Consider the following 18,368-nt stretch of genomic DNA (forward strand, 5'->3'; position numbering starts at 1 on the left):
GCAGCAGTGACCTTTGGAAGGTAACATTCCCAAGCAGCAGTGACCTTTGGCCTGCCAGCACTGACTGCTCCTGCCAAGATGCCCCATTAAACCCTTAGAAGTATTAAATCTTTTTTTAATGATATTTGAAAAAGAGTCGGATTGTGCCTACACACAGAAGGAGCTACAAGGACAACTGACAGACAAAACAATCCCAATGAACTAAAAGCTGGGCAGTGGGAGAAGCAGAGTTTTACTGCTCTCCAAAGCCTTGTGTACAGTGACACATCCCAAGTTCCCATGTCCCCTCCTGGCCCGATCCCAGGGAGCAGCCCCATGACTCGGGAGCCCTTTGCCTCACTCCCTCACAGGGCCAGTGTGACAGAGCAGCTGCTGCTGCCCCGCAGGTCAGAGCCTGTCCTGGCAGTGCCACCCCACAGCCCCACAGGGACCAGTGCATGGAGCCAGAATGGAGCCGGCGAGGATGGGCTGAGGATGGGCCGAGCCGGGGCTGCCCACGGACTCTGGGCAAGGACCAAACTCTGCCACTGCAGCGCTCACAAAGCTCTATTTTTAGCACAAAGTGATGTCTTATTGCAATGCTAAGAATCTTCTGAAATGCAACTGCTCAAGGAAAAACACAAATATTTAACCTCAACTAGCAACCGACATTTCTGTCAGTGCTGCAGTGCCATGGCAACACTGTGGGTGGGAGCACAGAGCACCCAGAGCCCAAACTCTGTTAACAGCTTTGTCACTTGGGCAGGGGGAGCTTCGTGCTCAGGGTATCGGGGGCTCAGAGCAATTCCTGCTGTTCCATCACATCCCTTCTACTGGGTATCCTGGGAGAGCAACCCTGTGAGTGTGCCAGTAACACAAAAGGTTCTGTCACCGGCCTCTGGGCTCAGCTGGGATATTTCCCTTCCAGCAGCTGAAGGTGTTACAAACCCAAAGCCCGAGTTTGGATCAGAGCTGCTGTTACACAAATCTGGTGTGTGATGGGGACAGCAACAGGGAGCAGTGAACAGGGAACGACAGGGATCAGGGACTGTCCCTGCTCCCCCAGCCCCAAACTGGCACAGCACAGCAGCCCCACATTTAACCCAGTGTGACCCAGCTCTGCAAAGAGCTGCCAGGAGGGGACGAGGGACTGTCCCACAAACACCCAGCACGAGCTTCAATAAACACGGAATCTCAGACACCTTCACACCAGCACAGCAGACAGGGAGAAATCCAGGCACATTTCTTCCCAGCTCTAGAAAAAACCTCCACTTAAATAATTCTCCCCCTTCACTTTGGTTTCTCTTTGCTTAAATATCACCATTTTCTTCCCAAATGTTATATCATACCCCACTCCTCAAAATTTATTTCAATTACAGGTTTGCAGTCTCACAGAAGGGTTTGGCTGAACAGGCCAACCCAGATGCAAAAATAGTTCTCAGCCTCAGGAATAAGGTTTATTTCTCAAGTATTACCCAACAGCAGCAGCAGGAGATATAAATTCCATCCAATTTGATTACTCTACACCTCCCCTCAAATCCAGTGATAAAAATGTAAATGGCAACTGCTGGAAATTGCACCACATCTACCATCCTCAAAAACCACCCAAGCGTGGGGAGCGTGGAGGGGAATGGACATTCCTGCTCCTTTATCCTTCCCAAACTTCTCCCTTGGCTAAGGCATCAAGAATGAGCTTTTTAACTGGTTTGACAGTTTGGAATTTCAATTGTGTTTGCCAAAAGTAAATCCTGTTTAATGAGCAGTTACTCGTCGTTCGTACCCAGGGGCTGATGGACAGAGACTCAAATAACTCCTGAACTCATTTCTCAGCCACCACCGTGTTAGAAGTCAACACTTCAAGGAGTTGAACACAAAGGCAGTTTTATACTGGTGAAGCTCTTACCTCTTCTTCTTGGTGATGATGAGGACATCGTTGAAGAGGAAGAAGTAGACCTGTTGCTTAGAGGTTCTTTTGGAAAAGAGTCCAGTGTCTTCTACATACGCTGTTAATTCACCCCTTTTCACCAACCACCGTGAAGAGGAAACCAGTGGAAAGGGCTGCAAGGCAAGAAAATCACATTTTAGTCCTCCAAATGTAGAGATATTTTAAAAAAATCAGAGAACAGAGTACGATGTATTTGGGGAAGATGCTTGAATAAACTCAGAGCTCAGAGATCACAAAGGGGTTACCACGGTTTAAGGGACCTCCAGCACTCCTACAACACACAGGTAACAGCTGCAAATACCTGGGAATCACTCGGGCACCTGATCATTGCTCACCAAAAGTAAAAATGAACAGACCTGACTGGTCACACTCGGGGTGGAACAGACTGTGAGACCTCCCGAGGGCAGTAAAACCGAGCCTGTCCTCCAGGAATGTGTTTGTGGAGAAGCGATGGCTCCTGAGGCTCCTGAGGCCACTGGACTGTGCTCCCGGTGCCTCCCGGCTCTTCCCTGGGTGCTGCAGACACTCCCTGTGCTGGTGTCACCCGGGACACTCAGCCAGGTGTGCACAACCCTTCACCCCCCCGGAGGGGCAGGGAGAACCTTCTTCCTTCCAAGGTTGTCACCACCCCACACCTCTGCTGTGTTCCCATGGGCTGCTGTTCTCAAGAGGAGCCCCTCAAGTCCTGTCCACCTCCAGGCTTTAGTTAATATGGAGAATTTAGGATTCTACAGTTTCTCTCTGGGTGAGGACCAACACCTGCAGCAAAGCCACACAGGGTCTGAGCTGCCTGATGTGAAGGTCTGGATTTATTAACCCAAATTATTCCCACCTGCAGGAGAAGCAGAGCCCACAGAAGGCCCTTTTGTTTCTCTGTGCATGAACACGAAGGGAGATGTGAGACTGTGTGTCCTGGTCACACAGACCCTCTCTGAGGCTGTGACACAGCCCAGGGCAGGGCCACACTAACCAACACAGCTGCCTGTTTTCCCCTCATTTAGGCACCTTTCACATGCTTTTAAAACACCCCCCTTCCTGCAGCCTGTCAGCTCCTTCCCATTCTGCATGAGCTGCCTTTGTGCATCCCTTAATCCCTGTGCTGAGCCAACCCTGCCTGGACCTGCCCAGGGGGCTGAGCCAAACCAGCCCAGCCAGGACTGAGACCCCACTGGGGGAGGAACAGAACAGGAACCCCTGAAAATAACCCCCCACAACTTCTGTGCTGCTGAGGATGAAAAGTTTAAGAACTTCTGAACCTTGATTAAAAACTCAGTTCTAGAGATGAGCCATGGACAAAAGTGACACAAGATCTGAGTTGCTTCTCTTGTGCTCCCACGAAATTCTCCACAGTTACATCTAACAAAATAATAAACAAAAATCCCTAAACACTCTGTGAGGCTGGGCAAGAACAGAAATACTTCAACTAATTTATAATGGTTATAAAACAGAATTACAGCCCCATGACGATTGGTTTACAAGCAAAAAATACTTTAAAAAGTTCTATTTGAGGATGAACTAAAAATTCCTCTAATCTGTACTCCAAGTGAGTTCATCCCATTTTCCTAATTGACTCTATTCCAGAGGCAGCTTGGTTTTACTTTAATTTTTCCTTAATTGCCAAAGGAGCACATCACGTGCACCATCTCCCTGCTACAGAAAACAGGCTCTCAGAGCTGAAAAATGCCTTGAGCCCTGGCCAAAGTGGGGCTTCCTCTGCCAGCTGGCAACTGCCCCGACCAGACAGGGCCTGAGCCACCACAGGCTGCATTTGGGATGCACAAAGGAAAAACCTCCCATAAAAGCACAGAAGGACAAAGCCCCCAGAGCTGCTGTTGCTGCCCCAGCACCAGCACGAGGGAGGGGATGGACAGAGCCCCCCCAGGGAGGGGATGGACAGAGCCCCCATCCCGAGAGAAGGGACAGGAACCCCCGAGGAGCTCCTGGGATTGGGAACTGAGTGGAACCAGAGAGGGGCTCAGCCCCAGCACCGGGCTGGGCTCACCTGAGCCTGGTATCAACTCTGCCAGGAAATGGCACTTGGCCAGAAGTGTTTTATTTGTTGTTGCTGTTGCTCTATGCAAATATTAGCACTGTTTCAATTTTTAGTCAAAATTTGAGAATAAAAATCCTTTGGACAAGTTGAAAAAGCTCTTTTTGGAGGCAGCGTTTCCCCAGAGCCTGACCCTCGCAAGAGTCACGCTTTTAAAACGTGAACCTCCACTCACTACACGTCTGATAATGAAACAACCTTCTCTCAAAGGAATCCTCATTGTGTAAGTGTCAGATACTCAGGACAGAAAGGGCATTTCAGCAAACACTGAACAGAAAACAAAAAATGTACTTGAAGAAAGATCTTCAAAGTCCAATAAACCCCCTGCTATATATGACTGGGTCTGCTGGTTATTCCTACCACAAAGACTGACTGGAGATGATTTTTTTAACACAAACCTGAGATGTCCCACCCTTAAGAGAAAGGACAAACATCCCCAGGATCCTTCCCTGGCCTGGAAGCTTTTTCCCAGGACATCTTGCCCCTCAGGTACATGAGAACACCCCAGCACTGAGCAGCATCTAATGCCAAAATCTTCACAGCAGCTTAGTCTTCACAGCAAAGAATACTCTTATTTCAGTGTATATTCAAAATCCTTGTGCTGTTGTGCCACGTTATACTAGAAATGACAATACTTGACCAAAATTTTAATTTTTGTCCCGACACATCAGATGGTTTCTTTGCAAGAATCACTGTGGGATATGACAGCGTGGTAAGAATTCCACTGCTCCCTGTCTCAGTGAAATGGTCAGAAACATCCTCCTGCCCATACCTTGATTTTGAATTCCAGCTGGGAGTTGATGGTGTACATCATCTCCGTCCTCTCCATCTTCCGAGCGCCCTCGTTGCACAGACGGACGAGCTGGGGAGGAGACAGGGCTGAGCTGGGCTCAGGGACTGCACCAACTGCTGCTCCCTCAGGAGAGGCACTGCCAGGGAGGCACAGCCCCCCAGCAGTGACACCCCGGGCTGGGGCACCACAGGGGAGTGCCCAGGGCTGGCCCCACACCCAGCCCTGACCCCGAGACCCCCTGACCCCCACAGCCCCCCAGGACCCTGGGAACTGGTTATTCAGGGGCAGTGGGACAGAGCCCAGCCCAGGTTCTGGCTGAGCAGGGCCACAGTGCTCTGCTCCAGGGGAATGAGCAGCTCCAAACACAGCCCTCCCCTCCTCCCAGCCACGCTCTGCTCCCACACACACACCCAGCAGCACCAGTGGCACCAGTCTGGGCTCTTTTCCCAAGTAATAACCAGTAATTCTGGTGTGAAACCCATCCCCAGGGGCCCTTCTTAAATACAGCAATGTGGAGTTTTTGTGCCTCAGTGCTCCTCCCATCTGCATTATTATTGCACAAAAACCATCCCTTTTCCCTCACAGTGCACAGGAATGTTGGGCCAAGGTAATGTCCAGCCCCAGCAAGCAGAGAAGCAGTTTTTTGTTCTACTAAACAACACCCAGCACTTCCCATCTCACATCAGCCCATGATACACTACAGCTCCTGAAATGCTGAGATCTTGGGAGGCAAAAAAACCCAGTTTTCTTTTCATACCCCCACGTTCTGTTTTAAAGAGGTGTCTTTTCTAGAATATAAATACATTAAGCAGATCAATTGGAATTTCCCAGCAATTAAACAAAACAAGGGATAATCTGCTTGCACAGGTTCAGAGGGAAGGACCCACATTCATTATCCAAGTCACTGTAGTTGTAATGTACAGTCTGTGCCTGGAAACTGGACTCCTGCTCATCTCCCACCACTGATTCCTGGCAGAAAACCCTGACTGAGGAGAGCAGCTCTGAAGCTGCTGACAGCAGGGCAGCTGGTTCAGTTCAGTCTGCTCAGAAGATTCAGACTTTCTTTGCTGTCAGGACACTGTTCTGGGGTTTGTGATGCACACAGTCCACCCTGGGCTTTCTGTTGGAACAACTGGCATAAAACACAATAAATTTGTCCAACTACACAATTAAACAGGTGAACGATAAACATGAAAATTAATTCTCAAGTGACCAACAAAACCCCAAAGCAGCCACTTCTCTGGTGGGTTTCTGAAATGACAAAGGCCTGGAGGGCAATTCATGAAGGAAAACAGTCAAAGCAGGAAAAATTCTGCAGAGAAAAATTTCAGTGAGCACTTAAGAATGTACCTTGCTGACTTCTTTTAGAGCCTGCTTGCAGTTCTCATACTTTGCTGAATCCTTGGGAGTTTTCTGGCAAATGGTCTGAAATAAAACATCAGTTACTCAGAGGACCAAGCAGCACAGATTGCAACCCACAGAGAACTCAGAGTCCATGGATGAACTGCCCAGGTGATCAAATTAATCAGTGTCCAATTTGCAAACCTACAGAACCAAATCATCAGCCCTGTCTCTGGCTCCCACCAGAGCTGGACTCTGAGCCTGGATCCCAGTCGGGTGCTCCAGCTCCTCCTCTGGTTCTGGCACCTCACCTCAACTGCCACAAGCCCTGGGGTGAACTGTGGCACCAACACTCCTGGCACTGCCATCACACTCCCCTGTCACTGCCCAGGGAGGGACAGCTCAGTGCCACCCACACACAGCTCCCCTGCCCTTGGGAATGGAGTCCATCCTTCGGGAATGGAGTTCATCCCTCGGGAATGGAGTTCCACTACAGACAATTTCTGTGCTGGAGCCTCCTTGGTTTCAAAATTATTGTGACCTTTACTGTACAATTTTCCTATCAGAATGTCCAAATCTTTAACTTGTGAATGGGGGTCAGGAGCAGGAGGGACCAGTCACAGTCAGTAAAAAATGCAGCAGGACTCCACAATCCACAGCCCTGGACTGGCACAAGGGGGAAGATATGGAGAGACTGGAATGAACCAGGAATCGAGTATGAGAGCATGTGAACACTGAAGGAACATGTATCAAGGAAAAAGAGAGAAATAGCTGTTCTCACATCCATCAGTAAGGGGAGACGAGTGACTCTCTGCATGGGAAGGATGAGGAAGGAGATCATGGGCAAATTCCTGCAATCCTCGTGGGACTCGATCCGGGACAGCACCTCCTTAAACGCTGGATTTGTGGCTCTGGGGGAAAAGAGGGAGAGGATTAAATGGTGTGCTTTACCAAACAATTGTGCAAGTTGCTAGATCTCAAATAAATCCTGGTTTCATTGCCAGGGAAGTGTGATTTGCAGGAGCTGGATCACCTAAGCCTGGCACTGACACCAAACTGAGGCACTGCCATCCCTGGCCGTGAGGGCAGCCCCAGGGGAGCCCGTGGGACACTGAACTGATGGAGGAGAGGGAACCCTGTGACCAGGGCAGGGTTGGGCTGTGCAGCCCAGCGAGTCCCCACTCCCCACTCCTTGGAGGAGCGTGCAGGGCCAGCTCAGCCTGTCAGCACATGCTGGGAGCCACAGGTTTTGCCCCCAAGTGCAGAGCCTCCCCTCCCTCCCGGGTGCTCACAGCAGCCTCTGCAGGGTGCGCTGTTGATACACCTCGTTGGTGCAGTACTTCACGTAGGGGTCAAAGGAGGAGGCTGCGTGTTTCCCCACGATGTCACTGATGTCATCGATGAAGATGTTGTTCTGGTGCCTTGCCTCCAGCTCCTCAAAGAACCTGGGAAGAGGAAATGGGTTCCTCACTTGGACAAGAAAACAGCATCTTACTCTCATGGCATTTCCCACTTCACCTGCCTCGAGCCGGGACTTTACAAACTAACGACAACTGGAACGGGTGGTGACAGGGTGAGATCATCCCTCCTTTGGCAGGGCAGTGAGGGAAACCCTGACAGGACACAAATCCAGGAGTTGGTGTCCCCTGGCAGCTCAGCAGCAGCGTTGGCAGAGGCAATTCCCACTCTCCCAGTGCCAGAACCCAAACAGCATCACTGAGCTGGTCAGACCAGAATTTCCAGAAATGGGGTTGGAAAAGAAATGAAACTACTTCAAACACACATTAACACATTTCCTCTTGCAATTAAAGGCAGCACAACGCCAGAAGTGCTCAATGAAATCAAGGTCTGTGTGACTGCTGAGCCCAGGACAAAAGCCATGGTTGGCAGAGGGGGACATGATGCTCATGTTCCACATCCTCCAACCCACCCTGGAACCAAACACAGATTGGAAACACTGAAAACGGGCACAGAATCCAAAATCCTCAGCTGGCTCCTCCCCTAACCATGCTTGTTGTCCCACATGGAAGTCTCTGGCCTCTGGAAGCTTCCCACTCCTTTTGGCACTCCTAACTTTCCCACAGCACGAGCCTTGATTTCCACAACACTCGCTAGAAACCTCTCCCTGTTTGGGGAGTAAGAGCTCACACAGACCAGCTCTGCAGGTCCCCACAGTTCTCCCCACAGCACACCAGTGCCATCCTCACACATGCAAAGCTGCTGACAATATCTCACCAGCCCTGGCCACAGCCTTTGTACATCAGGATTCACTGCCAGAACCCTCAGCTCCCTGGAGTCAATGAGCTCGTTAAAAATTCTCACATAGCAGAGAAAACATTAACGAAATACTTGGAACACACGATCCTACATCAAACTCAAATATTTTGAAACCTGTTTTATTTCATTTCAGCCCTTTATTCCATTTTCTCATCACTAACAGTGGCTCTTCAAATCTGTCACCTTTTTTCAAGTGTGCCACTGATGTTCTCCAGAGTCTGTTTTGCAAACACACCTCAAACCTGCGAGAGGAGGAGAACGGGATGAACAGCAGCTCATCACCCACGTGTGTAGGAACAGGGGTTAACTAAGTTAAGGCATTTTCCAGAGGCAGCTGCTGCACTGAGTGGCTGCCAGGCTCCCACTGGGTCAGTCAGAGTCAGGACAATCCAGGGGATTTTGTCCCATTTTGGATTTTGTCTGGTTCTGTTAGGTTTGGACACAGTACCTGCACATGCACTGGCTGATGTTTGTGTTGGCATTTCATGGCAAACAGGGCACCACAAAGAGACACCACCCGCCCTACCACAGCTTCCCCCTTCCCCTCCCCTCTCAGTGGGGCTCTTGAACAGCCTTGTCCCCTCTGCCCCCATCCTCCCAAAGCACAACACACTCCAAGCTGTCACTGACTGTGCTGTGCTGGGGATTTGGGCTGAGTGTCAGGACCAGCCCTAAGGGGCACATCCCACTCACTGCTCCCAGAGCTCCAGGGACACACACCAAAGGGAAGAGCTGCCTCAAGTGTCACTGGGGTCCAAGAAGGTAAAAAAACAAATAAAAAAATGAAATAAAAGAGAGCCTCCAAGTCACAGAGTGCAATTTCTCATGAACCACAACAGATTCCCACCACTGCCCACCAGGAACTGGGATTCCTCACTCTCTGCTCAGACACATTTACAGCTGGAGAACCTCCCACTGCTGCCAATTTACTGTGCTCAGGAAACGAGGAAATCCAGAGTTTCCTGCTGGGTTATGGCACCCTGACAAGGTGTTGGACCCTGCTGGGCCACAACTTCCACTTTTAGAATTTATCTGGTGCTTCATCAATGACATCAGACACAGTCACTGTAAGATTCATAAAAATCTGGGATAAAGAAAAAAGGGAACAGAGGAGCAGAGAGGAGCAGCACCCCCAAGTCCATCCCCCAACATGTACTACAAGGAAATCGTGCACTGAAGTTTGGATGAAAGGTTGTGGTTTTTCACATCCAATCTGCTAATTCCTAGATACAATCAGTGAATCAGACACACCATAAACCCTTTCACTTATAAATTTAGGACATATTCTGTCACATCTCAGGACCGAGGGATGAAGTGATTAAATTCAATTTAACCAACTAGGAATTAGCTGTGCTGTGTGATGCTTTTTTTGCTGAATACCAGAAGGATTTATTTAAAGAATCTGTTTCTGTTAATTCCAGAACTTTTCTGGTTGAAGTTACATCCAATTAAGTGGAAGTCAAACAGTATCACAGGACAGAATTTAATTTCCCTCATCTTGCCCTTATGTTGTTTAAAAGAAACATCCAATCTGTACCACTCCAGCCCCTCCCCTAGAGGCTGAGGGCCAAATCCAGGACTGCAGGTATAGCTCATTCCCTGTTTGTGTCCAGCACAAGCTCCAGAGACACCAGAGCTCTGGCAGTGCTGGCTCTGCCCTCTGTGACAATGATTTCCTCCTGGCAGTGCTGGTTCTGCCCTGTGTGACAATGATTTCCTCCTCACAGCTCTGGTGGCTCCTGTAAAGGCTCTTCCCGTGTCTTCGGGCAGATCAGCTCCTGGAATGACCCCCAGGAGCAACTTCCTGACACTTGCTCAGGCAACTCCCTCAGGCTGTTCATTCCTCCTCCCTGGCACTGCTTTATCCAGGACCCACATTCCCGTGGTACAAACCCCACACAGCCCCACCTCACTGCACTCCCCTGGTACAAACCCCACACAGACCCACCTGACTGCCCCCAGAGCAATGGGCAGGCCTGAGCCCAGCCCCTGGGTGTGCAGGGACAGCCTCCAGCTCGGGAACTGCAGGTTTGAAATCTCATTTAAACACAGCACACTGACCCCAAAGCCCCTGAGAGGAGCAGGGACACACATCCATCCTCCCCCTGCCAGCCTGGCTGAACACAGAGCTTTCCAGGCTCACCAACACCTTGGTGCCTTCTCAGAGCTGCACATTTGCTGTGCAAGAAGGGCAGTGGCACATCTCAAACCACACTGACCTCACAGCCCCAGCAAAGAGAAGCTGCTGCTTCCCTCTGCACCAGGCTCTGCCCAAGGAAAGCTGGGATGTGAGTCCCAGGAACTGCTGAACCTCCACCCACTTTACTGCCAAAAGAACACCCAGATAAACACAGTTGGTCTCTTTTGTGCTTCCTGCAGCAACAGTAAATCTAAGTACTGGTGAGAGATCCCTGAGCTGCTCCCAGAACAGCCCTGCAAGTCCCACCAGAGAAGCCCAGTGGCTTCAGAGGGTCTGTGTGGGCAGTGCCAGGGATTGTGACAGCAGTGCTCTGCAGGAAGGGACCTGCAGGACACACACACAGTCTGGGTTACAGCTGGAAGGCTTTACAGGTTTTCAGTACTTTTGTTCTACTGTCCTCAAACACAAGTATTCACATAAATCACTCTGTGCAGAGGTTGGGCCACAGAAGAGCCACAGGCTGCAAGAAATCACCTGCAAATGCTGCCCTGGGATGATTTCTTTGTTTTCTTTTTTAAACAGAGAACATGTTTCCATCATACAGGAATGGGTTGCAGTACAAATGGATGTCAGGGCAGCTGGCAGCTCCATGCCATAGTTCTGGCCACAGAGCTCCCACAGCTCCTGTCCCTGCCCCTCCTGCCTCTCCAGGCCAGTCCTGAGATAGAGAAAGAAGAAGAATTATCTTCAAAAATACTTAATAATAGACATAAAAAAGAAACTGAACAAAAAGGACTGAACTGGAATTAGAGCAAGGACTGACAGGAGAGTTTTGAAAAGCAATCCAGTGAGAAGAGGAAAAGTTCTGAAGGGACCTGACAGTGAGTCTCCTCCCAGGAATCTGGGACACAGTCACAGACCTTGTGTGCTGCCTCTGCACAGGAAGATCAGTGACAGCACAGAGCTTTGGAGTCACAAAGGGACACAAAGACAATGAATTTGTCAGGATAATTCTGGCAGCAGTAACACACAGAGACACTGAGAGGACACTGCAGATGAAGAGCAGAGAGGCAAGAAAAAGTTCCTAGAATTCCTGAGAGAGAGGCAAACCAAAAAAAGACTCTAATGGTCACTGTTCCAGAATACTGGTTTTGTAAATTTAAAATAGCAATTGAACCACCTTTCATCTGACAAACACTGTTAATATTGCCAAGCTTCAGCAACTGCAATTAAAAATCAACTAAAATGCACAGCTACAGTCCCACAGCTGAGATGAGCTGAGGGCAGAGCAATCCTGGTCAGATCTGCTGTTCTGAGCATTGGAGTCATGGATCTGATCTTGTCTCCAACAAAGAAACCAAATTATAAAGAACAATCCCTGGGCCAGGAATGCAAGTCCCAACTACACATCCTTGTAAAGCTGCTGTTGAGCACCCCAAGGGAACAGTGCAGGGCAACCAGAGCTGCTCCAGCTGCCAGGAGAACCCTCTGCACACACAACTCCTACAAGTTAAAGCCACAGAGTTCAGCAACAAGTGCAGTGTCAGAACAGCCCACAGAGGAAGGAATCAAAGGAAACAGCAGGATAAATGCACTGTCCCAGCTCATCAGCATGATGCAAATCCATAAATGTGTTCTGTGGGCACCTAAAATTTAAAGGGGGGAAAACAGGTATTTTGGACTCACAGGCTCTACTCACAATATTTGAGTTCTTATTTTTCCTTTTTGTATTATATGCAGGTTTTGGGGTGGTTTTTTGCAATCTGTCAAAGAAACTGAGCAACAGAACTCTGCTTTCTCTAGCAGTAACGTTTTTAATGCTTGTTAACTGATTCAACACACTCAAATGAGCACAAGGACTGCAATGAATCTCTGTCACATAAAGTATGTGGGAAAGAGGTGACACGTTAATCTAATTTACAAAAAAAGTGCTGTGAGGAAGCTTACCTGGTTCCTAACATATATTCACACATTTAAAATTAAATGAGGATACTCAGACAAGCTGTAAACCTCCCTCACAAACACACCCTAAAGAAGTCAAGACAGAGCTTACAAACAGTTAGAACCTGTCCAGATCCTTTCGTTAGTGTCTTTCTCTGCCAGTGCACATCTGAGACCACAGAAGTATTTTGCCTTTTGTTGGTCTGGTGGTAGAGAGGCACAAATGCTAAAGCTTTCCTGGTGATTTAACCTGCCAGACCAATTGTTCCTCAAGACATTTCCCCAGTTTCCCTGTGGCTGCTCTTTCCCCAGAGAGGCTCCTGGGGAGCTGTGACCTCTCCTGCCCGCTGTCCTGACTGTGATTTCTCAGTGCTCAGCCCGTTCCTCATGAAGCTGCCCCAAACCATCCCACAGCCCAGGCCCAGAGCTCCCCTGGACCTGTGGCAGTTCAGCTCCAGCACTTCTCAACTCCCAGATCTCACACACAGGCAAACACACAATGAAAGATTGAAGCTTTCCAAAGCACCTTCCAAGAGGTTTCACAAACACCCCAGCGAGTGCTGCCCGAATTATTCAGCTCCACTCTCTGTCAGAGACATTCCAGGGAGCTCCCAGGAGCAGGAGGACTCTGCTGTCTGCATTCTGCTTCCAACAAAGGCAGCTTTGTTCCCCCAGGAATGGCCCTGGCATGCACCAGAGGCCTATCCTGGTATTTCTGGAGTCTCCACTAAACATGTTCCAAGGCAAAGTTCCTAGATAGAAGCTTTTAGCAATTTGGACTAAAGGTTTTTATAAAGTGTTTTTATCAGCTCAAGTTCTTCAGCTCACCAAACTTTTGCCTGAGCAACCAAACCCACTGGTAACTACACCCATACCTAGGTTTTATGTTTTTAAGTAAAGGCTGCTTAAAATACAGCAGAATGGGACAGATGCTCACTTTTATAACAAAAGCATAGATTTTGTTACCTTGAAAGACCTTGAAAATGGAAAGAGGTAGTTTAAGACACCAAGAAAGAGGCTTCTGGTTTAAAATCACTTCCATTATTTACACAAATGATGTTGGTCAAAGCCAGCACAAAGTTTTGTTACAGTTTAACAGTATTGCATAATTCAGCAAAGAAAATATGTTTTCATTTAAGTGTAAAAAGAAGTTACAACTTCTGTTTTTACTCCAAGTAATAAAAAGAGCCAAGCTCTTAAACCATCGGACTTTACAGACAAGAAAGAATGAGATTATAATTCTAGGCTAGTGTGGTATTTTTCCATGCTTTCCTTTTTTTTTCCTCTCCCCCTCCCACTTCCTTTGAAGACCATTAATCAAAAGGGTTTTGAGAGTTCCCCTAAAAATATTGCTCTCCCCACCCCCACCATACTCTACTTTTACAAAAAACATCTCATGTAAGGAGAAGCCTTTAAAAAGTACATTTCCTTGAAAATACAGACTTTGATAACCTGCATTCCCTGACCCCACTGCTGGGGCACAACCCACCCCTGAGGGGGCTGAGGGGTCACACAACACCCAACTCCTGGCAAAAGACCTCAGCTACAAGAGAGAGAGAGAGTAAAGGGAACAGGGGAAAGGGAAAGCACCCCAACCAAACCCAAACCCTGTTCATAGCTCCTGAATTGGGTTTGCACTTGGCACAACACATCAGCCTCTCTCCCAGGTACATCCATGGAACAAAACCTTGGTACTCCAAAACCTTCAGAAGGCAAAGTCAAACTCCTGCCCAGCAGATGCCAAATCCCACAGACTTTATAGGGCTTCAGAGAAAATGCTAAAAAGGACTTTACCACAACTGGGAACACGAAACTTCACAAGTTCCACAAAGGTACATGAGGGTTTAATGCTAAAGAATTCAGATTTCAACATCACAGTTTCTACAAGAAAGACAATTTCTACACAGGAGACAAAAGAAGAGGGCACAGAGAAAAAAATATTCAGATTCCTTATTCAACCCTGAGCCCCCTCTGTGAAAGAAGGCAACACTTCTGTGTTCCACAGGCAGAGAGACCCCTGCAAAGCTGTGCAGAGACAGCTGAGAGCACCCAGGGCCTTCCCCAGGCACAGGCTTGACCTCACGAGTTTGGGAAGAAATGGTCACCAGTAAAATGGTTACTTCAGCTCCCAAGAAGAAACCTGCTTTTATGTTAAAGATGTATAACTCTTTTAAATGCAGAAATGCTGCACTTACTTTTTGCTGGCTTCATAAACATCCGTGATGTTGGAGAAGAGGTGGTGGCTCTCTGTTTTGGTCATTGTGAGGCTCAGTTCCCTGGAATTTTTAAACATCCGGATCAGAATCTCCAAGCTCAGCAAGTAAGAGTGCTCAGAAGAGATCACTTCAAATATTGCCTGCAAAGTAGAGGGGGGAAAGAAAAGACTTATTAGTGACTGGGGTTTTTTTAATTAAAAAAAAAGAAAGACACTTTGCTTCTAAAGTGTAAGGAAGGGAGAGAGTATCATCTCACCATGACCCAAACACATCCTGAAGAATAAAAAATAAAGAAGGCTTCAGAACCAACCCTGAGTGACACCCAGGAAGCCCAGCACACCCAGGTGATGCAGAGTTCCTGACTGGCACTTGCAGCCAGGCTGTGGTTCATGTCCATGTGTCCAACCCCAATGGACAGGAACTCTCAAGAGCCCAGGGGCACACTGCACTTTGTCCATACACACACAGAGTTTCAGCTTGCAAGGAAAGAAGATCTGCTGAAAATAATTTTAGTTCCAACCTATGACATATTTTCTTTAGCCAAAAGATGCACAGACCCATCTGACTAATGGGTTCTGAAAAGTGGGATGTGTATGAACACAGGACATGGACATTAATCAAGGCAGAAAACAAACAAATATATTTTTCTGCAGTGACATTGTATTATGGTATAATTATAAAATAATCTAATAGGCTCTAAAAAGCAGTTTAAAGACTAGATAAAGAATAGTTAATAAAAGGCAGTTTAAAAGAAATACAGCTATAGCACAACCTCGTGATGCAACTACAGCTTAAGAATATTTATTTAGGCTCCCTCTGAAAGAATGGGCCTCTAATATTCAAATAAAAAACCCTCAGGCTTGAAAACATTTTTGGTAACATTAAAGACTTTACATGTAAGAGGCATCCAAAGGACTTGTTCTCTTTGAAAAGATGTAAGGATGATTGGGCTGCAAGGATGGCTTCAGGAAACCCAGACCAAAGGTTCCTGAAGGGTATGACTGAAACCAGTGCCTTGTGCCTCAAAAGCTTCCCAGCAGGAGGAGGCTGAGGTATATCCTGAGTTGAAATGAGGACACTGGGACAGATTCCCAGGGCAGGTCCCAATGCCACAGTGTTTCTACTAAAAACACCTTGTTTGTCCCTGCTGCTGGACAGACCTCAGGGACTGCAGGAATACACTGGGCTAGGCCAGGCTATGCTTTCAACACCTCTCATCCCCTCTGAAACAGCCCCTGTAGGTGAGGGAGGAGGGTAGAGCAGATAAAGTGGACACAGGGAGCACAGGGGAAGAGGAAAGTGGATCAAGAGGACAAAAGGAGCAAAGGGGAAGGAGACAGAGAGAGAACAGGTCAGTGCAGTGGTGGAGGCACTGCCAGGGAGGCACTGGCTCTGTCAGGGGACAGGGGCAGAGGTCACAGCAGGGACACGGTGCTCTCATGTCCAGCAGGGTGAGTTACAACTCAGGGCCTTTGTAAAAGCTGCTCTTTGTTCCTCATTGCCTTTAAAAATGCATGTGCCACCTCCTCCCTCTGTGACCTCGGGGTTAATGTCACACCTTCCCTGGCACAGCAGGGACTGTGCCGCTGCCAGGCTGGACCTGCTGCAGGGAGAGGGCCCAGGAACCCCCTGGCAGGGACACAGCACCCCAGCAACAGCCAGGGGTTGTGTATTTACTCTCCCTGGGGACTGGGGACACTTCACTCCGGGGCAGGAAGCCGAGCAATGAACTCATCTCCTTGCCAACAGAGCACTGCAGCAGGGGAGCAGGGCAGCCCTGAGCAACCAGCCCCAAGCACAGGTTACTGAGATACCTCCTGCCTCTTCCTCTCCTCCTGGCTGATGGCTTCTGACAACCCGTTCCTCTTCACCTGCAAAAGAAATAAAGTGCTGTTCTTAAAATCTCTGGGGGAAAAATGTGATTTAAAAAAAATAATATAGGACCATCAAAACATTGCAGCTAAATAATCAGTCCACTCCAGGGACAGCAATGAACCAGCAGAAATCAAAAATATCTGTATTTGACTTATGGAAAGAATTGTATAATTTCATTGGAAACTATCCCAAGACACAAACCCAGGAGCACTGCCACAAAAGCAGGCACAGTGCAATCCCTCAAGTGTGTTCTTTCCTGGTGCAAATCACACACATTGTGTCATTTAACAGGAGAACGTTAAAAAATGAAAATCCAAAAACCCAGAAAGCGAAGAACCAAGGATGGTCTGGCTTCCTGCAATTCCCAGAGTGTTAAACCCAGGACCCCAAATTAGGAGGAACACCAGGGGAGGCAAAGAGCCCCAGCACCACACAGGTGGAACACAGAGACATGCCATGGCCACGAGACCTCACATGCACTTCCCTCCTCCCACTTCCCTCAGGCTTCTCCAAAAGCTCCTAACAGACTATCAGCAACAGCTTTCTCTCCTTATCCCACCTGTTCCCTGGAATTTTAAAGGATATATTATTCCTCACTTTATTCCTGCCCAGCAAGCCCAACACAGCTGGACAGCAGGCTCAGGAATAAAGGAGGAGCAGGGTAAGAGGTGCCACACTTTCCTGCATGCACACCAAAGCAGAGACTCACAGGTGAGTGCTTATGAAAACAACATCAACATTCCAGTGCTGGAGCAGTTGTTCTTTGGCACACAAGTCACAGATTCCCATGGCACCACAAGCAGACACTCCTGGATACTGAGCAGGAACTAATTAAATGCCTGTCTATTAAACCATTAAAGTACCTTTCAATCAGCAACCTGAAGGTTTCAGAGCACTCCCCAGGAAGTGCAATGGCACTGGGAGGTACAACACCACCGTCTTCTGGACGCGGTGGGAGACTTTTCTAAAACTACACCAACACAGGAAATACTTAGGAACACATCCCACAGTGCTCCCTGCTGACACACTGCTCAGGCCCAGGGAGCTCCATGGGCACCCCAGTGAACTCGTGTTCCCAGGGGCAGCTGTGCCCTGTGCCCACTGCCTGAGCTCAGGGCCAGGGAGCTCCATGGGCACCCCAGTGAACTCGTGTTCCCAGGGGCAGCTGTGCCCTGTGCCCACCGTCTGCCACCCGTGGGTGTGTGCACACAAAGTACACACATGAGCTCACCACGTGAGCAAACGGCCCAACCCCACGCTCCCATCAACAGCAACACTTCCACAGACACAGAGGCCCAGACATGGAGACTATGTCAGGCATTTCTGTGAAAGAAACTTCAATTCCTAATTTTGGAGTGTCCCAAACGTTTTAATTGAAATAGCCTTAAAAAAAAAAATCACATTTGTGACACTATGCAAACAAAAACTTCACTTAAGGCAAGAACATGACCTGAAGGACTGGAAGAGGCCCAACAGCACAGCTACTAATGCTGTGTGTCATCACTTTGGACTGGCTTTTCCTCAGCACCTCAGTTATGACTGATTCAACCATGGAGATGAGGAGGAAAGGATGAAAGGACAACAGGTGAACTCTGGTTAGGAACAAGAAGTTCCCTCAAAATAAGGAGGTGGTGAAGGGAGGGAACGTCACCGGAAATATTTCTTTGAGAAATATAAAAAGTGGCTGCACCATAAAGCAAATTGAAGATAAGCCCTTTGGTAGAGGGAGAGAAATGAGAGCCCGTGCAGAGATGAGCCCTGGAGATCCCTGACAGCCCAACCAGGCACATCCCTGACAGCCCAACCAGGCA

At 48.4% G+C, this 18,368-nt stretch overlaps 1 protein-coding gene across 1 annotated transcript in view; it reads right to left on the bottom strand.

The window, feature by feature from the left end:
- The window catches only part of ARHGEF26 (Rho guanine nucleotide exchange factor 26), a 28,223-nt gene that overhangs the window by 4,125 nt on the left and 5,730 nt on the right, over positions 1 to 18,368 (bottom strand). Inside the window, exons 4-10 of the mRNA XM_027685820.1 lie at positions 16,497 to 16,553; positions 14,662 to 14,822; positions 7,401 to 7,553; positions 6,890 to 7,019; positions 6,118 to 6,192; positions 4,747 to 4,836; positions 1,883 to 2,037 (exon numbers count right to left, since the gene is read on the bottom strand). Coding sequence (XP_027541621.1) covers positions 1,883 to 2,037; positions 4,747 to 4,836; positions 6,118 to 6,192; positions 6,890 to 7,019; positions 7,401 to 7,553; positions 14,662 to 14,822; positions 16,497 to 16,553 — 821 coding nt within the window. The remainder of the gene's footprint in view (positions 1 to 1,882; positions 2,038 to 4,746; positions 4,837 to 6,117; positions 6,193 to 6,889; positions 7,020 to 7,400; positions 7,554 to 14,661; positions 14,823 to 16,496; positions 16,554 to 18,368) is intronic.

The sequence above is a fragment of the Neopelma chrysocephalum genome, unplaced genomic scaffold (assembly GCF_003984885.1).
Source record: "Neopelma chrysocephalum unplaced genomic scaffold, ASM398488v2 Primary Assembly neopelma1_69, whole genome shotgun sequence".
In the NCBI taxonomy this organism is placed as follows: Eukaryota; Metazoa; Chordata; class Aves; order Passeriformes; family Pipridae; genus Neopelma; species Neopelma chrysocephalum.